At 50.2% G+C, this 27072-nt stretch overlaps 1 protein-coding gene across 5 annotated transcripts; it reads right to left on the minus strand.

Moving 5' to 3' along the window:
- Positions 1-1850: 1850 nt before the first annotated feature.
- Positions 1851-25441, minus strand: BCL6 (BCL6 transcription repressor). Of its 5 annotated transcripts, XM_057738158.1 has the most exons (11): positions 23662-24298; positions 16052-17230; positions 14846-14884; positions 13855-14027; positions 12069-12290; positions 9470-10441; positions 8816-9000; positions 7255-7422; positions 6044-6174; positions 5791-5928; positions 1851-3061 (listed from the first exon to the last, which is right to left on the minus strand). In XM_057738158.1, exons 4-11 carry the CDS (start codon positions 14013-14015, stop codon positions 2918-2920), a joined length of 2121 nt encoding a protein of 706 aa, XP_057594141.1. In that variant the 5' UTR covers positions 14016-14027; positions 14846-14884; positions 16052-17230; positions 23662-24298; the 3' UTR covers positions 1851-2917. The 5 variants fall into 5 exon arrangements, with proteins under 5 accessions (XP_057594141.1, XP_057594143.1, XP_057594142.1 ...); XM_057738160.1 differs by lacking the exons at positions 16052-17230; positions 23662-24298 and adding an exon at positions 25395-25441; XM_057738159.1 differs by lacking the exon at positions 23662-24298 and having other exon boundaries at positions 16416-20215.
- Positions 25442-27072: the final 1631 nt, after the last annotated feature.

The following is a 27072-nucleotide window of genomic DNA, read 5'->3' on the forward strand; positions in this document are numbered from 1 at the left end:
CCGTGGGTGACAGTAACCTAGTTTCTTCGCCTCAGTCCCTTCATGGGTTGAGGACAGATTTGAACTAGGTGATCCTTACCATCCCCCGTCCTTTCCAGCTCCTAAACTGATTCTAACCAACCCCTCTCTCCTGGTCCACCCTCCAACAACCACTCGGGTCCTTAGAAACCTTTCCCCTAAAAACCCCACAACATGGAGAAAAACAGCCTGCCCCCTGTTTTGCAAGTTACGTGTTTGTGAAAAGTTATGTGCATGTCATGCTTTTTGTAATAAAAATTCTATATTCCCTTTGCCCTAGCTTATCTGTTTAGAGGCGGTTGCTTTTTACTTATTATTGATCGTCCATTGGCTACAGTTACTCTTTGATCTTCCCTTTTGTTTGAACTTGAATGCCACCCACGGTCTGCCCCAGCCCCCTCATCCCTCTTTTAAACAGTAATGACATGTAAACAAACTCAGAGGCCCTCAGGGAGCCAAGGGGCCCTGGGGCCTGTGAATTTTCATTCCCGAAGCTGTCTGTTTTGTAAGTTCTTCTGCCAAGTTTCTATGGGAGCAGAGGGATCATTTTCTCCCTTTTCAAAGAGCAGGGTGAGCTGAGGCCTCGAGCTGGCAAGTCCTTTAAAGTCATTTTCAAAGGAAACCTGAGCTGCAAGGCCATGTGGATGGCAGAGGGTGGTGTGACTTTCTGAGGCTCTCTCTGGGGCTTTGGGTGGTCAGCTCCTGCAGGCTTCCCAGCACGTGCTCCGAGCCTGCTGCAGAGACACTGCCAAGGGACACCACTGTCCAGCCAGTGGCCCGAGGGCCCAGGAAAGGCTCTGTTTCACGTCCCCGCGCCACCACCACCACCACCCAGGAACACGAAGGGGGGGGGGGGTGTCGACTTCCTCCTCGGGGCTGGCGGCCAGGACCACACGTGTCCTCACCATTCTTAGTTCTCGTCAATCCGACTTGGTTCTTGAGGTTTTTTGAGGTAAAATAAAACCGGGTGCCAAAGCAGGCTAGGGTGAACTTATGTGTGAATTATGGAATCATAAACAATCTAGTTAATCCAATCCCTTCGGGGGTGGGTGGGAAGGGGACCCAGAAGGGTAATGGTTGTCCCAAATCACACAGGAGGAGGTGGCTGACTTCCAACACAGAGTTCTCAGGACAAAGGACACTTCTGTAGGGATGGAGATTGGCTTGGGTCATAGCGATTCATAAAGTTTCTGAGTCTATAGATGTCTGTCCATCGCCCAGCAAACAGCAAAACGTCACCAAAGGCCCCAAGGCTGAAGAAGGCATGCATTGAGGCCTTTGCCTCCATGCTGTCCTTGGACTCCAGCAGGGACAAATTGTTTATGAAACCAGGAGGCAATGAGCCTTTTCGCTTCACTGAATGGGCAAAACCTCCAAGGCCCAGAGGAGGAAAGGATGCATACACTGGTGTCAGAAGGGCTGGAACTCAGGTCATTCATTTAAAGCTCAGCCTAGATCTCTGAGTGAAAAATAAAGTGAATGAAGCCGGTTAAAACAACAACAACAAAAACAAAACAAAAGCACACAAACAAACGAGAAAACCAGGAAGAGGAGGGAACCTGCCAGAGACAGAGGCGAGAGGTACATCCAAAACCCCCCACCTGGGCACTTCATGACCAGAATCTGGAGTCGGTGGTGCATCTGTTGCCAGGAGCCGAAGGTGGGTCCCTGCCCAGCCACGAGAAGCAAGCCCCAGCCCAGGCCTTTTCGAGCAGCCCCAGCCAGCAGCAGCTGCCCTCCGTGAGCACTTCCCGCCAGGTGAAGGGCTGGAGAAACAGACTCATTCAAGTCTCAATTCCGGCACAAGGAGAAAACCCCCAGAACAAACCGACTTGACTTTTCAACGTTTTATTCTTGTATTTGTACAGCTATATTTTACAACGCGGTAATGCAGTTTAGACACAGCCAAACCCTGTCTCCGGAGTAGTTATAACACAAGCATGACGCAGAATGGGATGAGACAAACATTCCCAAAGAGAGCTTAGTTAGTGACAACTCCAAGTCCCTGTGTCTGCCTACACTTCCAAAAGGGATGGCGCAGTCGTCCCCCGTTGAAAACTTCCATGAAAAAAGGCACCGTAGGACACGTTGTACAGGTATATACAAACCGAAAACTAGAACAAAACTACACATTTTTCCTTCCGCAGCTTTTTTTGTTCTTTTTTTTTTTAATACACACTTTGTAAATTGTAAACCTTCACTTGCAAAAAAATACAAATACACTGAGGCATTTTAGACAAAATATTTTCTTACTTATACAGATGCAATACTTAAAATATTCTCTTAAGTGCTTTCTCAATAAAGATTCTCAGATCCGTGTCTGCCTGCAGATACAAAATCGAGCCTTTAACACAGTTTTATATTTTTAATATATCTTTTTTAGGTTTATATATATTTATTTTATATATATATATATTTATATATTTACAACTCTGCCATATATTCCTTCACCTTTGGTTAAAAAAATTAAAGCCCTCTCTTTGATAACATACCGAAGTCTCTTCTTTTAAAAGAATGCACATTTACATACAAAAGAAACATCTGATCCCACAAAACATATACATTCCTCATTTTGCAGACTAAGTCAAGTCAGAACTTTTGCATACTCCCCCAGCTTCGATATATAAAATGAAAATTTTGCTTTTTGCTGACATGGTTCGCCTTACACATAGGAGAAGAAGCATTATTATTTTCTTAATGTTTTACGGCCGTGGGGGAAGGGAAGCTGCCTTGACTCCCCTCCCCCCGCCCCTCCCCCCACCCCCTCCCCCCCAGCTATGATTCGCACTAGTGGATGAAAGAGGCACTACATCATGGGATGAACATTGTAAAGTGTTACAGTATCCTTTGGGTAGATTCTGAGAAGGGGCTCCAATGGAAAGCATCAACACTCCATGCTTCAGCAGGCTTTGGGGAGCTCCGGGGGCAGGTCAGTGGCGGACACGCGGTACTGCACCTTGGTGTTGGTGATGGCGCCGTGCTTCTGGCGCAAGTGAAGACGCAGCTGGCTTTTGTGACGGAAATGCAGGTTACACTTCTCGCACTAGAGGAGAACCAGAGGCAGACGGTCAGGCATCAACTCAGGAAACAACGTGTCATTACTCAAGGACCTTGAGAAGGAGATTCTCCCTTCCAGGGATGGGCAGCTTCTCCCCCTGGAAGGCCAGGTTGAGAACCCACATGAATGCTGGCTTCTGCGAAGGGACAAGTAAGCTGTGTGCAAACGTCCCTTCCCTGCTTTCCAAAGTGCTGGGCATGCTCTCCCCCTGCTTGAGATGCATTTCCCTGCTTTAGCTTCACAAGTTCAAGTCTAAAGCAAAAACGCAGTTCAGAGGCAAACTCCCCTAATATTTAAGGCTTTCCTGAATCCTTCTAGGATGAAAATAATCCCTCTTTCCTTTGACCTCTGTAAGATTTCTAGTCTTGCCACTTAACGCCAGGTAGCCTTGCCATCCCACGCACTAGCTTCCTTCTCAGGTAGGGAATCCTTTGAGGGTGGTGACCACGTCTTACTAAACTTCATAATCGTCCCAGTTCCTAAGAGAACATATCTCTCAGACAATTATGCAATAAATCTGAACATATCTGGACAAATGGATTAGAACAGTCTGAATTCATGAAAATTCTGGAAATCTAGGAGATGCTTTAAAAATGCAGTTATATTCCTTTAACTTAGTGTATACACCTCAGATCAGCTAACAAAGCATTAGCGAGGAGAGCTGTTTCTTGCTTTGATTCAGTGAACGGATGCTAACCGTTTTAATGGGAAAGTTCCTTAAACGTAAAACGGATCACTAAATATAATGGGGTAAACTGACACCCTCCTGGAACAGAAAAATGACATTTTAGGTAAAAATGAAGAAAATCCACATAACGTATGGATTTATTTAGTAGTTAATAATAACATACCAGTACGGGTTCATTACTTGTGACGACTGTATCCTAGGAAGAAGACGTTAACAACAGGGGAAACTGGGTGCATATGGGAAGTCGCCACACTGTCTTTGCGACTTTTCTATACATCTAAAACTATTCTCTAATAAAAGTGTCATAAAATATGTTCACATAGAGAATATGTTTTAAAATAAAAATGGAAATAAGTTTAGAAGAATGAGAAAATAAAATGGGCAGGCGGCGAGTAGAAAGAGCCCCAGTCTTGGGAGACAAGGCCCCTCATATCTGGGCCAGCCACGGCAGTGCGTCCTGAGTGTGGCATTTCTCTCCGAGCCTTGGTTTCCCTTCTGTAAGGGACTGAGTCAATATACTCTGAAGGTCACTTTTAACTATAACATCCTCTGCATCTAAACGTCCAGCAAATAAGTGTAACAGCAGATAGGTTTTGGACTCTTACCCTGGGCCAAGCACTGTTCTGACCACTTCAGGGAATGCATTCATTTAATACAACTCCATGAGGTAGGTGCTATGATCAGGCTCGTTTTACAGGAAATTAAGGTGCTGAGAAGGTAATTAATTTGCCCAAGAACAAAAGCAAATAAGAAGATATTCATTCAAGGATTGATAAACAAGTGAATGACAATAACCACCTTTTCAGGTTAACACTGGCGATACGGGGTAACCATTCATTCATTCATCCTTGTGCCCACCACTGCCTAGAGCGATGCCACAAACTCGGCAAAGCCGGCCTCCCAAGTATGGAAAGTAGTTTCCACACTTGTAAACCATGGGACTCTTTTTTCAAATTAAATGGAAACTGGAAAGAGAAAGAGGCTGCTACTGTCTCCTTCCAGTCCTGCCCTATGGGGCTGCAGAGCCTCAGTGACTGAAAGAGCACAGTTTGAAAATTGTTCATCTGCAGCATTTCATGGAGAACGGAGACTGTGGCCCAGTGAGAGGGTCAGGGTTTGCCCACGGCCCTAAAAATGGTCACTGTCAAAATCAGAATAAGAGCCCAGATATCTCAGCTACCTGGCCAGTGTCTTTCCCCTTTACAGCAGAGATCGGCAAACTGTTTCTGTAAAGAGCCAGATGGTAAATATTTTACACTTTGTGGGCCTGACATGCTCTGACACAACTACTCAGCTTTGCATTGGAGCGTGAAAGCAGCCAGAGACATACGTAGACAAGTGAGCCTGGCTGTGTGCCAACTCAGCCAGGAGTTATTTATGGATATTGAAATTTAAATTTTATATAACTTGTATATCACAAAATATTATTGTTGATTTTGTTTTAGCCATTTAAAAGTATAAAAACCATTCTTAGCTCATGGAATTCCAAAAATGAGCCCACAAGCCATAGTTGGCTGAGACCCTGCCCTAGAACCCTGTGATTCCAATGGCCCGATGACCGCCTCTCGCGGCTGGTCACCTGCAATTGACTTTTCTCTGTTTTCTTCCCTTATATCACTGCATTCTTCTGGTTCTCCTCCTAGTCTGTGACTGCTCCTTCTCAAATACCTTAGCTCCTCTGAAGTAGACATCTAGCTCAGTTTAGGGGCATGTTGGAAGCACTCAATAAGTGTTTGTGGAATGAATGAATGGCTCCAATATCTATGTATCCTCAATCCACACCTCTCTGCTAAGGCCCGGATCACCTAGCCTCATACCCCCACTTTAAAGATGGGCAAACAAAAACTCAGGCCAAGGTCAAGCTGGTTGTCTTTGAAAATCAGGCCTAAATCCAGGTCTTAGGACCAACAGCGTTCCGTGGTCACCCACTGTGTGCCTGAGACTGGAGCAAACGGTCCTGTGGCCCCAGCCCCCCAGCTCCCCACGCTCCCCCAGGTTAGCCAACAGCCGTGAGAGGCTGACGTACATGGTAAGGTTTCTCTCCCGTGTGGATCCGCAGGTGGCTCTTGAGCGTCTGAAGGTGCCGGAAACGGGTGCCACAGATTTCACAGGGATAGGGCTTCTCGCCGGTGTGGATGAGCACATGGGCGCGGAGGTGGGCCACCTGCACAGGGGAGCAAAGAGCAAACTGAGAGGCTCTGTCGGGGTGGGCTGCAGACCCCCCGCAGCCTCTCCGCGGCGCCCAGGGCTGGGGTCCCTTCGCCACGCCCCCTGCTCACCTGGACAAATCTGGCTCCGCATGTTTCGCATTTGTAGGGCTTCTCTCCAGAGTGAATTCGGGTGTGGGTTTTCAGGTTGGCTGGCCGGTTGAACTGGGCCCCGCAGATGTTACAACGGTAGGGTTTCTCACCTGTTATGGAGAGAAGGGGAAAAGGAGAGCCACACTCAGCGGAGGTCTCCACAGCCCCTGGGCCCTGGATTTTAAAGCAAGCGACCCCTCCTAGGGCCACTTTGGCTTTCTTTCCCTTGGAAGGTGTCAGAGAGAGATGTCATGGGCCTGCCACCCCTGCCTGCCACCCCTCTCTCACACACGCACTGGCACACCTCTAGCGAGACCAGGGTCAAGAAGCAGGTGGTGACATGGGGGAGGGGAAACATGAGACATGAGGGAGCGAGGTTCCAGGAATCAGCGTTGTCATCAGGATTATCTAACTGTAGGACGTCGACAAGCCACTCTCCTTCTCTGGGCCTCAGTTTCCTTCTCTGGAACCCGAAGGGTGAATTTAGATGACCTGGGAAGGCTCTTCTAGCTCTTCCCTTGGGTAAGACTGATTCAGTCATCAACACACTCCGCAGAGAGATACAATCAGGCCGCTCTAGTTTCTCTCTCTGAGAACAAACATGCTTTTCGGCTTGTGGCAACTACAGCTGGATTCCATTTGCAAGAGAGGTGGGGCCCAAGTTGAGTAGATGCTCAGACAGAAGAAACTCATAGAAGGGCCGAGGCTTCCTTCATGGAAAGTTTCTGGGATAACACACCCACTTAAAATACCAGCAGAGAGTCAACTTTGGACAACAATCAGGTTATTAGACGCTACCTGGTAAAGGAATGTGAGTCGATAAGGAATAAGCCCTTAGAGGGAATCAAGAGGCCTTCAATGTTTTTCTGGTTTATAAAAATCGAATCGACTTTGCCTCTCTCAGCCTAGGCTTCTTCCCCTGTACAGTAGGATTAACACTTCTGATCCCGGCAAAGGTGGAGAAGCAAGACAGAGCATCTCAGAGGAAAGACAGAGGATGCAAGGAGTGGCAGGGTCACTAAGCAAAGGCGTGACAGGGCTAGGCCCGCACTCGGGCCAGGACAGCACCCGCCCCCTGCCTCACCCCACTGGGCACCAAGGCCCTCACTGCTTTCTCTAAATCCTTTCCCCGTTCTGCCCCTGGGGAACGCTGGTGAGCCTGCGGGGTGGGGGGCGGTACAGGGCCATACCCGTATGGACGGTCTTGTGGCTGGCGAGGTTGCCTTTGTAGCGGAAGGAGGCCTGGCAGCGGTCACACTTGTAGGGTTTGTCACTGTGGGTCTGTAGCGTGTGCCTCTTGAGGGAGGCCTCCTCAGAAAAGCGGCAGTCACACTCATTGCAGAAGAAGGCCCCATTCTCTGTCGGAGGGTGGGAGGAGACACCAGTGTCAGCACCTCGAGGAAGGGAGGTAGGGCTCTCCGGCCGCTCTCCTCCGGAGGTACCCCCAGGGCCACACCGGGCCCCCGGCACCCAGTCTGCCCAACGTTCACGGGAGCCCAGAGCACAGGGCCTGTGGGGATTCTCTTTTTCTTAATGTTTAGAGTTTTGATCACGGAGGAGAAAGGAGACAGATGTGAACATTAAGGTATAGAAGGGAAACGCAAACCCACAGGTACCTACGTGGCCTGCGCCAGCTTGAGGAAGGCTCAGAAGGGCACCTCCATCTCTCGAGAGCTCGGCGCACGGACATGCTTTATCAGGTCATAGTTCTATTTACATTCACACACACCAGCCCTCGGGTGAGAGAGCCTCTGCCTGTGTCCCTGTCTCCAAAATCAGGATAATAAATCCCCATCCTGCCTACCTCACAGGAGCATACTGTGTAGCACAAAGCATCATAGGAATGTAAGATATGAATCAAAGTCAAAGACACTTTGAGGTCATCGAAGGAGGAATGAACGATGACCATGGTCACCCTTGCACCTATCTGGACTTCACGTCTCCCAAACACTGCTGAGACAGGGAGACCAACGATGATGGTGGAAGTAGAAACACAGGCCCAGAGAGAAGGAACCGGAGCGCAGAGCAAAGGCAAATGGCCAGGGTGCCAGGAGGGGACAGTCCCTGCTCTCCTAACTATCGGTCCATGACCCTGGGCCAAGCCTCTCAGTGTAAGTAACCAATTTTCTTCCTTCTGTTTCAACGCTTTGGAAATGACGTATCATGGTGGTTTACCCCTGAAGAGGTATAACTGTGCTATCCTGCTACAGCCAGAGCTGGAGGAAGAGGTACAAACTGGGAGGGCCACTCACAGACTATCCAGAAACACCAACGTAATAATCAGTTCAATGAATCGAACTCAGCTAACACAACTGAGTGCCTACTGTATGCTAGACTCACTAGGCCCGATGGGAAATGCAGGCATAAATAAGGCCGGATGCTTCTCCTTCTAGAACGTACAGCCTAGCAGGGTGAACCAACATGCACACCAATCAGTTTGGGTTCAGAGGGCCTGAGAAGGCTCCGGGAGATAGTTCTAGCCAGCCCCACAGCTACTTTTGCTGGAGGGAAGCTGAAAGGGCTGTGTGGTCCTTCTGTATGCCTCCAGGTTCACTCAAATCCTCCGTCCCTTGCTTTGGTCAGCCTAGTTCTCTGTGAGGTCAAGAGTGGGAGTACGGGCTAGTGATTTAAAAGCCAATGGACTTCCAATCAGGGGCTTCTCCCAATCAGTGACAACAGCGTACACAGAATGGAAACACAAGCCCCCGTGGAGCGGAGGCAGTGGCCCGGGGAGGGAGGGGAGGGACTCACCACAGCTGGAATCCGAGTACTCAGACTGGGTCTCCCCCAGCTCCTCGGGGAACGTGGGGCCGGCCGCGTGGAGACACATCTCCGCGTGCTGCGGGGACTGCGAGCCGCAGGACGTGCACTTGGGGGGGTGCAGGTAGAGCGGCGAGTGGCTCTCGCTGCTGCTGCGGGGGGAGCCGGTGAGGGACCTGCGGGCAGGAAGAAAGGCCTCAGCCGCTGCAGCAGGGCAGAGCACGCCTCCCTGTGCTCAGCGCAGCCCAGAGTTACTTACTGGGATCCACGGCCACTGAGACGCACTGACATCACTGATGGGGGCCATGCTGAGCCCAAACCCCACTCCCGGGCCCCGTTTCCTCCCCTCAGTGCTGCAGCCCACCGCCTCCCTCAGTCCAAGGCAAGTAAGAGGGCTCCCCCTGCCACAGAGACCACAGGAGCCTGGGATTCTCGGAATGCTCGTCTACCACGGAGGGGACTTCTCTCTCTCTGTGAAAATATACTGAAGCGTAAGGTCCTTCCTTCCTGAGGCCAATTCCCATACCTCTAACATGCTCAGCATTACAGGCAAGAAACGAACACATCCCCTGCATCCACCAGAAGTCACCCCGGAACCCTGCCCAGGGAAGCCCCGACCCCAGGTCTGACCGCCTCTGAAATCACCTGTTGACAATGTTATTGAGCCGGCTGGCCTGTGGGATGGTGGAGTCCTCCCCGTTGGTGCTGAGCTTCGTTGGGGACTGGAGGTCAAGGGTCTCGGGCTCCATGGGCGGCTGGCAGGCCGGCGGGGCAGTATAGGCTCGAGGGGAAAGGCGGCCGAGCTCAGCCGGCTCGGGCCCCTCTGGTTTGGCGTTCTGGTTGAGGCTGTTGAGCACGATGAACTTGTACTTCTTCCAGTTGCAGGCTTTGGGGTCGGTGGGGCTCTTGGCCGGAGGGGACCCAGAGGTCTGAAGGATGCAGGCGTTCTTGCTGCTGCAGGACTCCGTGGGCGAATTGGGCTGGCAGTCAGACTTCTGCGGGCTCTGCGGGCTAACCAGACCCTTCCGGTTCAGGGGCGCACTGGGGGGCTCAAAGTGCAGGGCAATCTCGTCCTCCGAGGAGGGCCTCTCTTCCTCCTTGCTGGCCTTGTCACAGGGGAAGTACGGGCCGCCCCGGGCCGAGGGGGCAGCAGGCTTGGGGCCCTCGGCCACACTGTAGTGCACGTCACTCCGCGCTTCCTCCGGGGCTGCCTCCTTGGGCGAGTAGATGCTGCTGTGGCACACGCTGGGGGAAATCTCCATGGCCGGCCGACTGTACTCGCTGGGGACTGGCCTGGCGCTGTCGCAGGGGAGGGTCCGCTCCTTGGGGAAGGGGTTGGCCACAGGCATCCGGGCATCCCGCAGCTCCTCGTCGGAGAAGAGGAAGCTGCTGACCGGAAGGTGGCCGTACATGGGGTACGAGGCTGGCGGTGTGGACAGGCCGTTGTACAGGCTGGGGGCGAAGGCCCTGCTCTCACAGCCAGGGGCGTTCCTCAGGGGCAGGCTGTTCTCCACCACCTCGCGGCCCCGATAGGCCATGATGTCTTGGGGCATCAGCATCCGGCTGTTCAGGAAGTCTTCACGGGGAGGCTTAATGGCAGGAACCATCTCTGCTTCACTGCAGGAGGAAAAAGAGAGACGATCCCGGGCTCCAGATCAGAACCTTCCAAGTGACACTGGTCTAGGAAACCACATTTGCACTTAGGTCAGCTAGATGCAGGCGATGTGGCCTTGGGGTAGGGAAACACTTGTAGTTACAAGGCAGTTCCGCTAAAAGTCTAGCAATCGAGCCCACAGCTGGGGAAATGAAGCCCAGAGAAGGGAAGTGAGTTACCCACACAATCAGTGCCTTTTTAGATGTGATTTTGTATGTTTAAGTCCCATACGTTATGTATAGGCATGAATCTATAATTATTCGAATGTTACAGAATGTAAAGCTTTCAGAGTCCTTATCTCATTTCATCCCTACAGAAGGGATGTAGGTCAGGCATCAGTGTCTCCAGTTTTACACACATAGAAACTGAGCTTCAGGGAGGGAAGAATTTATACGATGCTGGTGCCACATGTTTGGAGGCTCATTGTCAAACTGGTGCCCTGTGAAGAAGGGACTCGCCCTACATGCTGCCTGGAGTCGCGGGGAAGTTTACTTTGGAGAACAGGCAGCACGGGCCAGTGTAGGAAGCCCTTGCTCTGCAGCAGCCAGACCTGGTTTCCAGTCCCCACTGTGCCGCTTCGTAGCTCTGTGACCTGGAGCAAGTCACTGAACACTCCAAGCACAAGGCCTGACCCCAAGAAAGCATCGTAAATGACGGCAGTGATGATCTTGCCACCATTATCACCCACAGGAGACAAAGAGCTCAAGCTGCGTATACTTGAAGGGACATTGTGTGGGCGGAAAAAAAGGCCAGCTCAGTCTGATCGCAGTTAACAGAGCTAGAACCAAGGAGTGAAACTGAAGGGAGCCGGATTTCAACTCGCCATAAAGAAGGGCTTTCAAACTGTCCAAGGGAGAACTGCATGGCTCTAGGAACAATGAGTTCCCGGCTTCTGGAGAAGTTCAAACAGAGGCTGGAAACCTTTCTGTCTGAGAAGGGATGAGATCACCCTGGAGCAGCTGAATCAAATGGTTCTACAGAGTCAAGGCCTGAGTCTCTGTTCCACTTAGCAAAGCTCTTCACTTCTTCAGGTCTCAGGTTCCTCATCCTTCAATGATGGCCATGTCTTACCAGCCATCAGGCAGGGGGTTAGACCCAGTGGACCCAATTTAATTCAATAAATGTTCTCTCTAGTAGGAGCAGGGGTGACATAAAAGATGACTAAAGCAGCCCACAGTCTGGTGGGGGAACTAGGAAGCATATGTAAATAGTTATAATGGAAGCCTAAAGGAGAACTAAAACATGTATGCAAATAGTGAAAACAGAAGCAAGGTCTAAAAGACAGGCAGAAGGCTTTGAGACGCAGCTAAAGAGCAGAGGAAAGAGCAAAGTGATAACCGCACAAACATCTATGAAAAAGCTGGCATCCAGGCGTGGTCTTGCAGGATGGGCCTATCAAGTGAATGGAAGGAAGCAAGAAGTGGGGATGCACACGGCATATCTGGATAGCAGGTGTGTGCAAAAGCAGTAGAAAGGTAGATTGTGGTGTATCACAGAGGATTCTTTTTCCTGTGTGCACGCATTATCAATGCTCTCTGATCCTTTCTGATCCCTTCCATCTCCAAGGCTTCCATCTGGGGGGCAGCTCACCTGGCCTTGATGAACTTCCGGCAAGTGTCCACAACATGCTCCATCTGCAGGTACATAGCTGTGGCCATCACGGCCATGATGTTGCCCTCCCGCAGGTTGAGCCGAGATGTGTACATGAAGTCCAAGAGGATGCAGAACCCCTCTGGGTTGATCTCAGGATCCAGATTGATCACACTGAGGTTACATTTCAACTGGTCTGTGAAGATGCTGTAGAACAGCCCACTGCAAAACACAGAAATGTCTCACTATATCAGACACATAGAAACTGTCATCACTCACAGTCAGCATGGATGCTCAGTCCCTCTCCCCTGGATCTAGCTCCAGAACTTCCATGGCAATTAATAATAGCTGCCAATTATGGATAGTTTACTAAATGCCAAGAGTCATCACACACTTTACATACACTATCCTGTGTTCCTCACACCCTTGCAGGATAGATTCTATCCTTCTCTCCCTTTACAAATGGGGGAACTAAGATCAAAGAGGTCAAGTGATTTTTCTCAGAGTCACAGAACCTGTATTCTTTTGGTCTTACCTGCACAGATTACCAGAGCTAAATTTAGCACTCATTTGCAGTAACTATTTTTAGTCTATATCTTTGGGATAAGCATTTCCTTTCTTGTTCCATCACATCCTTATTTTAAAAATCTTAGTGTATTCTTTTTAGAAGCAAATTGGGTATTGATGACAAATAAAATGATACCTACATCTACAGTTTACTGATTTTCTATAAGTCCATAGACTATCACAAGGTCAATACTCCTAGGAGAGCCAAGTCAACGTCAAGCCATGCCTCCAGGTACCATGATGTCTGGTAGAGGGAAGAGCACTCAGTGAGAGGCCAGAATTCTGGACTGTCATCTGGATTCTACTCTTTCTGAGCATGTTGCTGGAAGTGAGCTAGACGTCACCCAGTAAGTTGCTATGCAACCTTGCGTAAGTGACTTCCCCTCTCTGCACCTTGGTCTCCTTATCTGCAAAGCAGGAACAACAGTGTCTCCCTTATAGGGTTGTGGCAAGAATGAAACGTAAAGGGGACAGATCGATACCTGTCACACAGTAAGCATCCAGTTAGTGTTAACTATTATTTTTATCTCTCTAAAAATCTGTCCACCATTTAAAAAAAAAAAAAAGGTGCTTGCTGTAGATGTTGAATAAGTCCTCTACTAGCAATCGAGCTCCCTGGCTCTATGTCAGTTCACCTATGAATGTCTTCATTTTATCATCTATAAAATGGACCTAATCGTGCCACCCATAACACAGGCCAGTATGGAGATCCAGGGAAGTGATGTAACATAAATTGCTCTGAACACTTGAAATACTTGACAAATATGAAGAATTAGCCAGCTAACTTTCACCAAATTACATATGCTCTGAAACACCCATAGAAATATAGTCATGGTATAAATAAATACAGTCACAGGAAAAAAAGAGCAAAAGATCTCAAATTAACTTGCTTAAAATATTTTAAAACTTGCTTTTGCTTTTCATTTCTTCACTGGTTCACTGAAGTTACTCTCCATGTCTGCCCCAAACACATCTCTTCTGGAGACAGTATATGATTTCTTCTCCCCCATCCCCACAGAATGGAAACGCTTTCTTTTCTAAAAGTGTGTTCATTCATTTGCTTCCTGGAAACCCACTCTGCCAGGCCACGTGCTGGAGGTCTGGAGACAAACGAGACGTGATCCCAAACACAGCAAGAGGCCCCCACGCTCCACACTGGCAGCGAGCACCATCGCTCCCCTTACATCCATCATCCTCCTTCTGCTTCCAGACCCCTCACCTGCAGGCCATGAGGACCGTCTTATGGGCTCTAAATTGCTCCCGGCTCACAACTATGACAACATCAGTCAAGATGTCACGGCTCCGGAGGCGATTAAGGTTGAGAAGAACATCACTCGCGTGGCGGGTGAACTGGATACAGCTATCAGCCGGCGAGGCCATTTTTTTCTTCACCTGAAAGAAGGTCAAAATCCTGTTAGTCCTTCAGAACCTGTTTCCTTCTTACCAGGAGTGTGAGAGCAGGTGGCTCAGCCCACTCCCTTGTGTTGGCTTTTGAACAGTTCACAGCCCATCTCTGGGCATTACTCTTCATGTCTATACAACTAGATAATAATCTTTAACCGACTTGTTAACTGAAAACCCTATAGGGGAAAGAGGAAGGGAATGAATGTTTGTTGACTGTTTTTTCCACAAACCAAACACGCTGCCAGCCTTGAGAGACAGCGAATGTGTGACGGGGAGAGAAAGTATGCTTTGAAGGTTAGCACATGGGCCATACTTGTGCAGGCTGTGTGACTCGCAGCAGGTTGTTTTACAGTTTCTGGGCTTCGGTTTCCCAAAATGGGAGTAGTAATTCCTATGTGGTTGTAAAACTTAGAGATACGTGCCTGGTCCACAGTAGATTCTCCAAAATTGTAGCTATTCTCATCAGTATCTCATTTCATCATCCCAGCCACCATCTGTCTCTCCTCTGCTAGGCTTCAGAATTGTCTGAACGTATCTCGAGCACATAGTACGTTGCTGGTGCACAGTAGGCGGCTAAATTAACGTGACGAGTAAGGGAACGAGTGATCACACAGCAGTGTTAAGACAGTCGAACGCAGGAGCAAAGGGGTGGGGCTGGGGGTGATGGACAGGCAACCGGCTCTCCTTTATCTCTTCTAATGAAAAGTGGCACCATTCACAGAAACACATGCACTGGCAAATTTAAAAAACAAAACAAAAAACAGTTTGTCCACAAAACTGTAAAGCATATAATTCAATTTACTTACCCAATGTCTTGAGTCACAGTCCAAAATTTTGCTTAAAACCTGCAGGGAAGAGAAGAAGCAAACAGAAATTGATTTAATGAATGTAAGATTGTCCACTATAGTCTTATTTTAGGACACGCATATTTAGTTTTACTTTGATAGCTGCAGCCTGCCAGCTGGTGCAGTTTTACCACAAGCTAGCAAACGTTTCTTCCAGCTCGGCTCTTACAGAAACAACAGGCACCCGAAGCGATGCGATAATAATATTTTTACCCTGAGTACTGGGAATACAATTTCATACATTAATTACATATACACATACACATTTATTTCCTCTCTCAAAGTAAAAAATGTATGTCATCCAAAGGCCCTTGAGTTTATGGGAAAGAAAAAAAATAAAAGTGATTCAATATTTATGAGAATGATCCTTCAGGGGCTTAAAAACTCTGGATACTTTTCAAAACCTGCTAAAATAGTATCTTTCAAGGCTTAGAATAATTCCACAAGGCCAACAGGGTCAATGTCTTTATCCCTATTTCACTGATGACGAAACTGAGACTTGGGTTCAAATGGCTTGCTCAGGACAAACAGCCAAGCAGTATTTCCTGACCATCTGAAACACTTAAGACTGAAATAGGAATCTGCAGAATACAACCTGAGATGCTGTATCTACCCTTTTCTCCTTTTTTGAAGTTTTCCTCTCCTGTCCCTCCTGGGTCTAAAACCAGATACAGTGCTACAAACGTCCAAGTTTGTGCTTCCCTCTGCTGGGGAAAGATTTAACTGTGTGGCTTAGCTGAGAGCTGGCCAAGAAGCACTTATGAAATATGCACCCTCTCCAAATGGGTGTCTCTAAAACAAAAGAATTTAAAGCATAGGTGAAAGACTCTCACCTATGATCACATGTAGGCTCAAAACAAAACAATATTTGAAACACGCCCCCCCCCCACCCCCCCACCCCCCCCCCCCCCGTCTTTTTCTTTAAAGCGTAGCCATTTAGAGTTATCTTCCCAGTAAAGGGGCCCGAGGCCAGGGAGGTCATATTGGGCCACATAAATGGTGAGTGACCCGGCCCTAGGTCCTCTGGCTCAAATTCCTGTCCCCTTTCCAAATCAGCCTACGTGCTGCAGAACATGCAAGACAGCACCCTGATGTGGGTGAATCTCATTTTTAAGTTCCTTCCCCCACACAGACACTTTGCCCCCATTCCAGGCTGCTGAGTCTTACCAAATGAGCACTCTAAAATGAGAGGTTTCCTTGAGTCTGTAACCAAACACTCTGACATTTCTCTGTGGTTCCCAAGTGCCAGTCACTCAATCTCATCGGCTTCAAGGTTAATGTGTGCATGTGAGTGAGTGGGGGTGGGGGAAGGAAATGGGGGAAGGGAGAGGATAGAAAAAGACCAAAGAACCTATTTCCTCCTCTCCCCATCCTAACTCAAGATGGGCAAACAGAGATATACTGAATGGGTCCTAACCAAAGTGCGATGATAGTCTCCTTAGAAAACAAATGCTGAAGACACATGTGAGGTTTATTTATAAACCTTCTCCTCCTCCCCCATGGAAGGGATCCCTCAACACTTCTGGAATACCTGAGGCTGCCCTTGAATCAGCTTCAACCACCATCTCGCTTGTGGATTTCCAGTCACAGACTTTTGGAACCACAGGAAGCCCAGATTTGCCACTTCACCTTGACAAGTGGCAATGACTCACTCCAGATGCGGAATGAAACAAACAAACAAAACAATCCCCCTGGGTCCACCATCAGCCAGGCCCTAGACTCTGGCACTTTTCACTGTAAACCTCTAGTCCTGGATTGACCAAAAACAATGCACAGACAGACACTAAGGCCCCTGTCCTTATTTGGTCCACTCCTTTCTAAGCTAGCTTTGTCTTAGGAGCCCCCGAAACTAGTAAGTATGTGGGTTATGGTGGATGTGGGCAACGCTGCCACCCCCTAGATGCTTGCAGGTGTGGGAGCACCACTAGCATTTGGTTTGTTTTTCACAGACCACTCAGCTCTTTTCCATCCATTATTGTCTCTGATCCTTACAACAGCCCCCATTTACTGGGAGGACACTGAGGCTCCAGGGGATAAGTCTTGCCCAAGATCTCAGAACTAAGTCCAAGCAAAGCCCAGGACAAACCCTGTCTACTAGCTTCAGCCATCCCACCAATGCCAAACACAAGATTCCTCGTTTTACAGAAACAACCAAGAGCGCAGAGCTGTCAAGGAGAAACTGACATCTGCAAGGGCCCAGACCTGGACTCTCCCGACCCCAGCCCAGCCCCAGCCGCAATAACCACCAAGTGAGAGTTAAACGTGGTCTTTCCCACCCCCACACACTTTCTCTTTTTAGGCGCTTTCCCTGTGTATTTTCAATGAAGCACCTCGAGAAGACAGATCCTTTAAAGGGTTTGAAAAAGAAAAAAGAGGGAACTCCCCCTCAAGAAAAAAAAAAAAAAGGCAAAGAGAAAGAAGACAGCAGAAAGGAGAGGGAGACAGACAAGAGATGAGAAGAGCGAAGCCAGCCAGTACGAAAGACCCCATCCTTTCCCTCCCGCCTCCAGAAGCATCCCCCGTCTCTTGCTCACACACCAGGGCACAAACTCGAGCCCTGCGGCCGGGGCAAGCCCGCGCAGATCCGCCGATTCACCCACCACCCCCATCACCGTACCTGTCTGCCAGGGACCGCCCACCCCCGGGCGTGCTGCCTGCACGGCGGCCCGTCCACCTCGAAGCCCCCGCAGGCGCCGCGGTACCCCGGTGGCGGCCCTTAATTTGGTTCCATTCAAATAAAACTTTTCGTGCACCTCGGTAGCTAACATTATGTGTGCCTTGTTCTTTTTTTTTTTTTTTTTTTTTTTCTTTTTTCCCTGTTACGCCGTCAAGGCAGGGGGCAGTGAGGGGAATGGCACAGCCCTCTCATTCCCGGAACCTAGTCGATCTCAACTCAGCGGATTTCACAGAACACTCTCTGCCTATCTCCGGCTCCAACGAGAAGTAACTTTCCAGGAAGCTGCCGGCCCCGACGGCCGCCAGGATCGCAGCCCGCGCCGCGCGGGCCGCCGGGGATTCACCCGGCTTGGGGGGAGGGTGGGGGGCACCCGGGGAGGCTCGCGGGGAATACGGTACACTTTCCCCTAAATACCTCGTCCGCTCGCGGTCCAGGACTCTTACAGGTCACCTAGTCCAACCCTTCCCCCACAACTGTTTTATAAATGGGGAAAGTCAGGCACAGCCGGTCCAGAACCCAGGATTTCGGATCCAATCCCAGGCTTATTTCATGACTTCAAGTTGCCCAATTCCGGTGTTTGTTTGCCTGGTGTGTCTTTTTTTTTTCCTTCTCTCTCTCTCATTGTGCTTCTCCCCCCCCCCCACCCCCCGCGCGCTCCCTGTTTTAAAGGGAGTGATTAGGCGAGGCCTCAAGGTCGAAAAGATGGAGTCCCCAGGGCTGGGGGTCTCCAACCAGCACGCCCCACACGAGTTGGAGGAAAACTAAACCGAAAGCCCCTTCCGCCTACGTTGGCAAGAAGGGGAACCCAGCTCGGTTTCCGCCCCAGGTCTTTAGAATAGGAGCTACCAGGCCGAACCTGGCCCGATTTCGGAATTTCCGAATCCGATTTCTCCGAAACCAAGGAGAAAAGGTCGGGATTCGGCAGGGGCCTTGGCGCCAACCCTTGCGCGTTCCTGGGCGCGCTCCAAGGTCCCCTCGCCCTCGCGTGGCCTTCCTCGGAATTATAATCCCAGGGCGCCATCGCCTAACCGGTCTCAGTATCCGGCTCCGAGAGGCACTTTTGGGGGGCGAGGGTGGGGAGTGGGGGAAGCGGGGGCGCGAAAGACGCAGCCTGTAAGGCCGCAATCCAGTCCTAAAACTGGCGGGTAGCGTCACACTGCGGCGCGCATCACATCAGCAAGTGGAGGCGGGGTCAGGAAAGACTGGGCCTCTTTGGCTTCATCAAGTCCCACTTTCTCATCCCTTCGCCCGGTGGGATAAAGGTAAAAGCGAAGGCTGAAATTTAATATGGGATGGGGTGAGAATCTAGGAAAGGAAGCTAAAATTAAGTAAATGCATTTATTGGAAATTAGGAGTCCCGTGGTTCCGGGAGCTCAAACCGAATGATGTTTTACCGCTGCCTAACACTAGAGAGAGCCCTCCATCAAGGCTTAAAACCGACAGCTCCGCGTCGCCCCGCCCCTCCTTCCCATTGACCTAGTTTAGACACAGTCTCCGGATTTGGAGAATGCCTTCCGCCCTTCCCCCTTCTCTATCCCGCTCGGGTGCTGGATTATTGGTAATCTAATAACTCCAATAACTCGCTGAGAAATCCAAAGGAGAATCTGGAAGTGCAAAGCACTATTTAGGGAGCAAGGACTTTTAATAAGGGATTTTAATAAGGCTGGAGCTGACGCAGTAGAACCCGCATCAGGGCTCCTGCCGGAGTGCTCCCTTTCTCCGCTGCTTCTCAGCTAATGAGCGGCTCAGGTCTAGCCATGGTGATCTGGAGGTGGCAGGTCAAACCGCCGAGTTGTTTCTGTTTTAGGGGAGAAACACTCCTCGCGCTCTTGGTTGGAGTGGGTGGGGGGGGGAGGGGGTAGGAAGACAGTAGATGAAAGTGAATTTGATAACGCGATAGCCTCGGCAGTCGCTTTGGGTGACCGAGGAGGTGTTCAGGGACATTATGTCCTGACTTTCATTTCTATCACACTTCCTGCCAACAGCAGACTTGCAAGCCTGCAAGCTTCTAGGAAATGCAATAAAATAGAGGGATGTGTTTTATCATCCAGATCTGAAGAGGAGCTGCAGAAGGGACGCTCCCCAGGCGTCCAGCTCGCGACAGCCTTCCAGAAAGGGGCGGCGGTCAATGCCAGCAGACCACGAGCAAAGATATTTTGGCCATCCTGGCTAGACCGGGCTCGGCCTTTGCAAAAAAAAAAAAAAAGTGGTTGGAGGGGGAGGGGAGAGGCATGATCTCCCCAAGCAAACAATGCCTTTAAAAGTCGGATCTGGACAGAAGGCAGCCAAGGTCTTTATTCACGTTAATGAAGATGGAAGGCACTAACTGTCCTTGGAAAGCGATGAGTCAAACTTGACCGCTCTTCAAACACGTCCCCAGATTGGTTTCAACCCGAACAGAGGCGCGTTTCTCCGACGCGGCCTCCAACAGCTCCCGCGGTGGGAGAGGCAGAACTCGGCTCCGGCGCACCGGGGCGGTGGCAACAACGGCTTCTCCCGCGGGGGTGCGCGCCGGAGGTCACTAGGGGCCGCCCGCACGCGGACGCGCCTTTGCCATCTTAAGTTTTGAGCTCCGAGAAAGAAAACTTTGCGGAGAAGCTGTTGTGGATCACACTCTGCTTGTCCATAGGACCCCCCCCCGCCACACACACACACACACACAACTGATGTCTCGCCAAGCCACTAAGCAAAGTTTGGAAGGAAGGGGAAGAGAGCTATTTCAGGATCCAAATGTGAGCCTCGGGAGCAGCGAGGTGCATCTCTGCAAGCCTGGGGACTGGGCTTTAATCACGCCCTAACACACGCACACCCCTTGCTCACGATCTGAGACCACCCACCCCTCAGCACTACCGTAGGCTTTTCGTGTCTGTTACCGGACATCTTGGGCCATACTTTCTCAACAAATTCCTCGGAGACGGCTGGGAAACCCTCTCCAACAACGGTTACCTAAGAGGTTAAAATCATGGCTCCCTCTGACTTATTATGCTCCTTTCTCTTAGATGCCTCAAAGGGGCGGGGATCAACTCGCCTTTGACTTGAAGTCACTGACCTGGAATTCAGAAGCTTTAAAACTCTGGTTCCGGTTAGGTCACTAACTCACCATTATCCCTCTCAGCAGGCCTGTTTCCTCAACGGTAAAGAGTTATACGTCCTAGAGCCCCTGTGGCATCCCTCCACTATCGACTTTTCCGGGGGAGAGGCCACAGCGACTGGGAGATGGTGTTTTCAAAACGGGGTACTCGCTGGTTCTCTTAGCGGAGGCAGATGCCCGTCGTTGAGCAACTGTGGATGGGGCAAGCATCCGGGGGCTTTCTAATTTTCATCCATCTTACCAGAACTTTGGATGTCGGGTGTCACCCTCATTGGAGGGTACCCTCCCCCCGTCAGTCCCAGCACCTGGCTGGGATACTTGAGGACCCGAAGGTGACGCGGTGGGTCCACTGCCCAAGGCGGGGAACTCAGCCAGGACCTACCACTAGGTGGCGGACTCAGCCCGTCCCAAAATCGCCGAGCGACCACAGCCTTCCACACCCGACTGCCCCCCCACTTTTTTGCTGCTATTAGGGGAAGGGGGTTGCCTCCATGGGGCACAGCTGGAAAACATTTAATTTACTGGATGTAATTCGTTCTTCCCAATGCTAACGCCTCTAAGCAACCAAAACGCAGTCTCTGGAGCTGCGTTCAGGTGTTATACGTCGATTTTCCCAGCCCGAAAAGCTGAATGTGTTGGGAAGATAAAGAAAGGGTGCACTTGTCTTCAAAAAGCAGAATGGCACTCAACGGTAGTATCAGAGCTTCCTGCCAAACACTGGTCGACCAGCAAAAAAAACTGGGAATGAACTGATTCCCACGTAGAAAAGGGGTCCTGGAGGCCAAGGCCAGGAGGGTCCCATACAGGCTTACAGCTCTCGGCTAAGCCGGGTATGGGGGGGGGGTGCGGACGAGTTGCTCTTTTGGTGGGGCTGTTGTCTCGGAGTGGGAGGCGGGGAGGGTTGGGAGGAGCCGTTCCTGGCTTCCAGTGGGGCAAAGAGAAACCGGCCAGCTTTCCCACAACACAGCACCCTAGCTCGGATCACTGCGTCGGCTTTCCCACTTGTTGCGCAGTGCAGGAAACTGGCACACGCGCCACACCGCTCTGACTCCCAGAGGGCTCCAAACCCCGCTACAAATCAGCCTACCACTGCCCTAGTCCATCCACAAACCTCCTTCCCCAACCCACCCCCCACATACACCACCTTCACCGCTAGCAAAACTACAGGACTTCCCGTCACTATGGATTTTTACACTAAAACATTGCTCCTTATCTCAATATCAGACAGGCAGCAGAATTCGGGTGCCCTGAGAGGTCAAGTCCAAGAAGGAAGGGGGGCTACCTCCGCCAAGAAAACTCGCCTACTTAAAGCCAGCCAGGCAACCCTCCCCACGAGCACAGACACAGACACTTGAACTACTTTGCCTGTCATGACACCATCCTAGCTGGAAAGCAGCTTTTTCTCCCTCCTTTTGAGAGATCAACCACAAAGTCCTTAAAAAAAAAAAAAAAGCTAGTTTTATCTCCCCTTCCTAAAGAAAAAAAAATCCTCATAAGGTCATTTCACAATATTTTTCAAATATTTGACTTTTGCAAATATAATAGATAGTTTCACCCACCGACGGGTGGCGCTGTCGCACTACCTCCTCTGAATCTAAATTTTTCACAACAAAGTGGGTTGTGAGTGTGGCTACCCGGCAAAGGAGAGAGGGAAGGAAGAATTTTGACATCTAGTCATGGCTACCATTTACTCAACCAGTAACTGGAACTCTTTAAGGCTCAGCAAACGACAGCTTAATAGTTTATAGAGTCCCATTCCTGTCCACCAAACCCAGAATACAAATGGAACAGTCTTTTCAAGAAAGCAAGGGGTAGAATCCTTCAAAACTGAGCATAGAGGAAATGGCCAATTGGAGAATTCCTACTTCCAGCTGACTTCTCCTTCAAGTTGCCGGGTTTTTACAAACAGCTTTTAGCCTTATTGTCACTATCAACAGACCCTTAAAACCAGTCAGTGCTTGGGCCTGCAGTATTGGAATGTCTTCCAAATGGGATATTGGAAACTTCTATTTATAAATGGGGGGAGGGGGGACTATTTCCCACCTACAGGTTTCTATTTTGGCCTGAAGACTCAACTACAGTCATTTTAGCGAGGGCATGCCCATCTCCTGGTACTCTCCTTCCATTCCTCCTCCCCCAGAGACAAATATCTTTTCTCCTTTAAAATATACATATATTTTAAAGGAGAATGTGATTTCACCTCGTTCCTTTGAGCTCATGTTTGCTACCTCCAGGAATAGAGTGTGGACTAGGGCCAGATGAACTTCAACTTGGGCTGCAGATTTACGAGGTTCTGTTCCAGTGCCAAAGGCTCTTGGTAGTAAATAGTGAGCAAAATAGATACCTGTCTCCTGTCGGATCTTGCCGGCCCCCCTCTTTTTTTTTTTTTTTTTTTAAGTTATTTATTAAAACCACACACACCTTGCAAAGAAAAAGGGAAACTGGCAGTCTCTGTAGAGGAAGCCAGTGGCATCGCTCAGAGCCACAAACTGTATTTCTAAACAGCCCTTTCCCTGGTTCCTTCTCTCCTGCCCCACTTTTTTTTTTTTTTTTGACAGTAAAAAATGCATCTACTGAGACTCACTTTACATTAAAAAAAAAGTGTAAAGCATTACAAGATATTCTTCCTGGAAACTATAAACTGATTGAATAAAAATCCATAAAGGATTAAATCAGTTTCTTGGGGGGGGGGGGGGGATGGCCAGCTCACAGAAGAGGTCAGGGACCCAGTAACAGCTCTGGACTTTGAGCACCCAGTTTGGGGTCATTCGTCTGCTCAGCTGTCAGGACCCCCACCACCAAGTCAAACATTTCGAGAAAGTGCACAATATAAAAAGGGTCTTTTTCATGCCTTTTTTTTTTTTTTTTTTAATTTGTAAGATTGTGTACTTGTCTTCCATGGGATAGCTTTTAAAACTCATTATTGCAACACTAGTTCCATTTTGGGCCAGAGTTCCAATAACACGGCATCACAAAGGCAACGCAACCCACAGTTCTTAAGACATTTACCACGGTCACTACATCCGGCAGCGGGGTGGCCCCTCGCTCCCGCGGCTCCCCAGCGCAGCCGATTTCCGAGGCTCCAACTCCCTACCCGCTCCCGCCCCGGGCCGCCGCCGCCGCCGCCGCCTTCCCCCATTCTTACTCCCTCGAGGAGAGCCACAGGTTGCAAATCCAACCAACCTCGCAATCCGTTTTTGCAAAATCACTCACAAAGATCTCCCGTTCGCGCCCGCGCCCCCTTCTCCCGCGCCAGATGCCCCAGCCAGGGCCACAAAGTGCCCTTCTCTCCTCCCGGGTCTTGCACGTAGGAACGCGGGCTGGGGCTGTTTGTTTTTCCCCTCGCCCAGCGCAAAGACCTCGGGAATCTGAAGCCTGACGCCGGCTACTCTCCGGCCCGCAGTTTTTGTTTGTTTTCACCAAGCTTGCACCACGGGAAAAATAAAATTTAGGAAAGCGGGGGAACAGCCATTGGGAGCTAACACCGAGTCACGCAGCGCCCAAAATACAAACACCGCGACCGGCAGAAATCCCGCCGCCTTCCCGCTTGGCCGGGCCGTCCTGCGGAGGTTCCCGGAGTCCCCGCACGCCGAACAGCACCGCAGGTGCAAACGCGCACCCCTCTCCCACCCACCCCCCAAGTCCCCGTCCCGCCACAAGCTTCTCTCCCCAGGATGGGGAGAGGGAGCGCGCGGGGGTTCCCGACTCCCTAGACTGCAACCAAGAAAGAATAATTTTCAAAGTATTCAACATCCCCGCCCCCGGGCAAGTTAAACCTCCCCCCAGACGCAGGGGAAGGGGACACCAAAACACTCGGAGCTCATTAAGAAGATCATGGCTCTGAAAGGAAACAGCAGAACCCACACTTCATCTGGGTTAATGAAAAAACCAAAAAAAAAAAAAAAAAAAAAAAACCAAAGCAAAACACCGAGGAGTTCGCTTGCATTTTTCCTCCCAAATCTCGGCTCGGAGGTAGGGAGTCTAGAGGACCGAGGCCGGTGGAAGGGAGCCAGCGGGGCGAGCGAGCGGGCAGCCTCCCTCCTCGCCTCCCGGAGTGACCGAGGAGGACGGGAGAGGGGAAGGAAGGAGAGGCGAGGGAGAGGAGGAGGAGGGAGGGAGGGAAGGCGAGGCTGGAGCGAGGGAGCAAGGAAGGCGGTTTGCAAGCGAGAAGAGAGGGGAAAAACACAGCCGCGCGAATCCAGCGAGATCACAAGCCGTACGCAAGCAGCAGCAGAAAGAGCGAGAGCGCGAGCGCGCGTCCTCTCCGCCGTCTGGGGCCAGACAGCCCCCAGACTGGCCCGAATCACCCCCCAAGCACTGTCTCGTCCTCTCTGCTCCGGCCGCCCCCTAATTCCCCCCCTTCCTCTCCTCCACCTCCTTTCCGAAAACCAAAACAACACAAGGGAGGGTGGCAAAAGCCTCCCCAAACCGGCCAGTTCACTCAAAGACAGCAAGAATAAAATAATAAATACATAAAAAATCTACATCCTAGAGTGGGAGAGACGTGGGGCTACTCTTCGGCATTTATTTTAACACCTGACAACGGCAATAGATAAACATAACACATTTACATCAATAGATACACATAGGAAACTTGGAGCCAAAGCATTTGGCAAGAGCGGAAAAAAAAAGAATGAAAAGGTAAAATAATGATCATGAGCAGCGGCGGCGGCGGCGGCACCAGCGGCAACAGCGGCGGCGGCGGCGGCAGCAGCAGCGGCGGCAGCAACAGCAATAATCACCTGGTGTCCGGCCTTTCCTAGAAACTTCTTGCATCACCACTTCTAAGAACCCCAGTTCTAAGAATCAACAGAGCTCAATTCTCGGAATTTGAGCTGCGGACTCTACCACTGCTACGCGGCAGGGGAGGACTCGGTGTCAGCTCTCCGCGGCTTTTGCCTCCCCCGGCCGGTAAAAAGCCCCCGAGGCCGCGGTATTCTCCCACCGTCCGGCCGATTTCGGGGTCCTCGCGGGCTGGGCGCCCCGGGTTTGGAGGTGCCGGCCCGAGGCTCGGGGGGCCGGACGGTGGCTCTCCCTCCCCGGGCCCGGGGCGATGGTACGGCCCGCTCCGCCAGCGTCACGTGGGCGCCCCCTCTGTGACGTCGGCGTCTTAGCTGTAGCAAAGCTCGGCCTCTGGAATTCTGAGAACTAATTTGCTATTCGGTGACATAAGAGGGGGAGTGCGCTTCGCCTTCCCGGGGTCTGGGGCTGATTCCTCCTCTTCCCCATAAACTCAGCTCCTCGAGCTCAGTACACAAAGGGAGCGAGAGGTTCGAACCTCTGGGCGAAGTCTGTTATATGTAGTAGGGTTCGAGGCGAGTAAGAGAAAAACAAAAAACAAAAAACAATAAACACCACAGCTCTTTCCAGCTAGAATATTAGGCACCACGAGAAAAAATATTTGCCAGGCGGTTTTCGGTGGGTTCCTTTGCTTTATTTTTATTTGGGACGGTCTGGTTTGGTTTTGTTGTTTTGTTTTCCTTGTTGCTGGGGTGGCTCGGCATGTGGGGTGGTTGTATTTTGATGGTTTTCGGATTTTTGCTTCTGATTTTTGCCTTTTGCAACTTTGTGATGTTACGTAAACCGTAGGATCCCGCATCGGTTGGATTTTGTGTTGAGTGTTTTTCCCCCTATCTAATCTCTGAAGCGCTTTAAGGAAGATGTGTTATTTTAATACTGATACTATTGAAAGAAGCTTGAATTTTTGGTCGTATGGAAGAATCCCAACCCCCCCCCTTTTTGGGGGGGAGGGGGGTGCAGTTTTCTTTTTCCCCTTGGACTTTTACTGAGAGGACGCTCTCCTGCACTTGAGAGACACGTTCAAAGGATGTATTTTGTTTGGGTTTGTTTCTTTCCAGGACAGCAAGTGGTGGGTTTACTCTTTCTGTTATTGTTGACTCTTTGGAAATTTCTTGCTGCAAGAAACGTGTGTGTATGTGGCTATGTGTACGCGTGTGTTCTACAAAATGCTGTGAGCCAAATACATGTTTGTGTTTTGCTTTTCTCTTAAGATCTTGATTCCCCCACCCCCTCCCTCCCAGCTCGTTTCAAGGTCGTTGTAAAAAATCTCTCCTGTCTGTGTTTAAAGAGATCAGCCGGAGGGAATTCTAAAGGCCTGCCGTGCCAGTATCACAGATACTGCGTGTATTTAGAACAGACTGTGCTACAACTACAACACGCTGCACGCAGCACAGCCCTCTTAGCTTCAGAGCTGAGTTTGGAGGAGGAGGAAAAGGGGAAGATCTTTCTTTCTTTCTTCCTTCCTTCCTTTCTTTTTAAAGGCAAATGCAGTGCAGAATCATTTCACTGTGGGCCTTGGTTTGTTTATTCAGAACTGCCAGTTTCCCTATTTAAATGTTGGTTGGGGTTTTTTCCCCTCCTACTCATCCCTGAATGAGGGAGACTCTTGTTTCTTTTATG

The sequence above is a fragment of the Hippopotamus amphibius genome, chromosome 6 (assembly GCF_030028045.1).
Source record: "Hippopotamus amphibius kiboko isolate mHipAmp2 chromosome 6, mHipAmp2.hap2, whole genome shotgun sequence".
Lineage (NCBI taxonomy): Eukaryota > Metazoa > Chordata > Mammalia > Artiodactyla > Hippopotamidae > Hippopotamus > Hippopotamus amphibius.

Coding starts and splice junctions, on each gene's coding strand:
- BCL6 (XM_057738160.1), bottom strand. CDS start 14,015: ATGGCCTCGCCGGCTGATAGCTGTATCCAGTTCACCCGCCACGCGAGT. Junction 12,291..13,854: donor ACGGTCCTCATGGCCTGCAG/GTGAGGGGTCTG, acceptor TGTGTTTTGCAG/TGGGCTGTTCTACAGCATCT. Junction 3,062..5,790: donor CGGGAGAGAAACCTTACCAT/GTACGTCAGCCT, acceptor GTTCTCCTCTAG/TGCGAGAAGTGTAACCTGCA.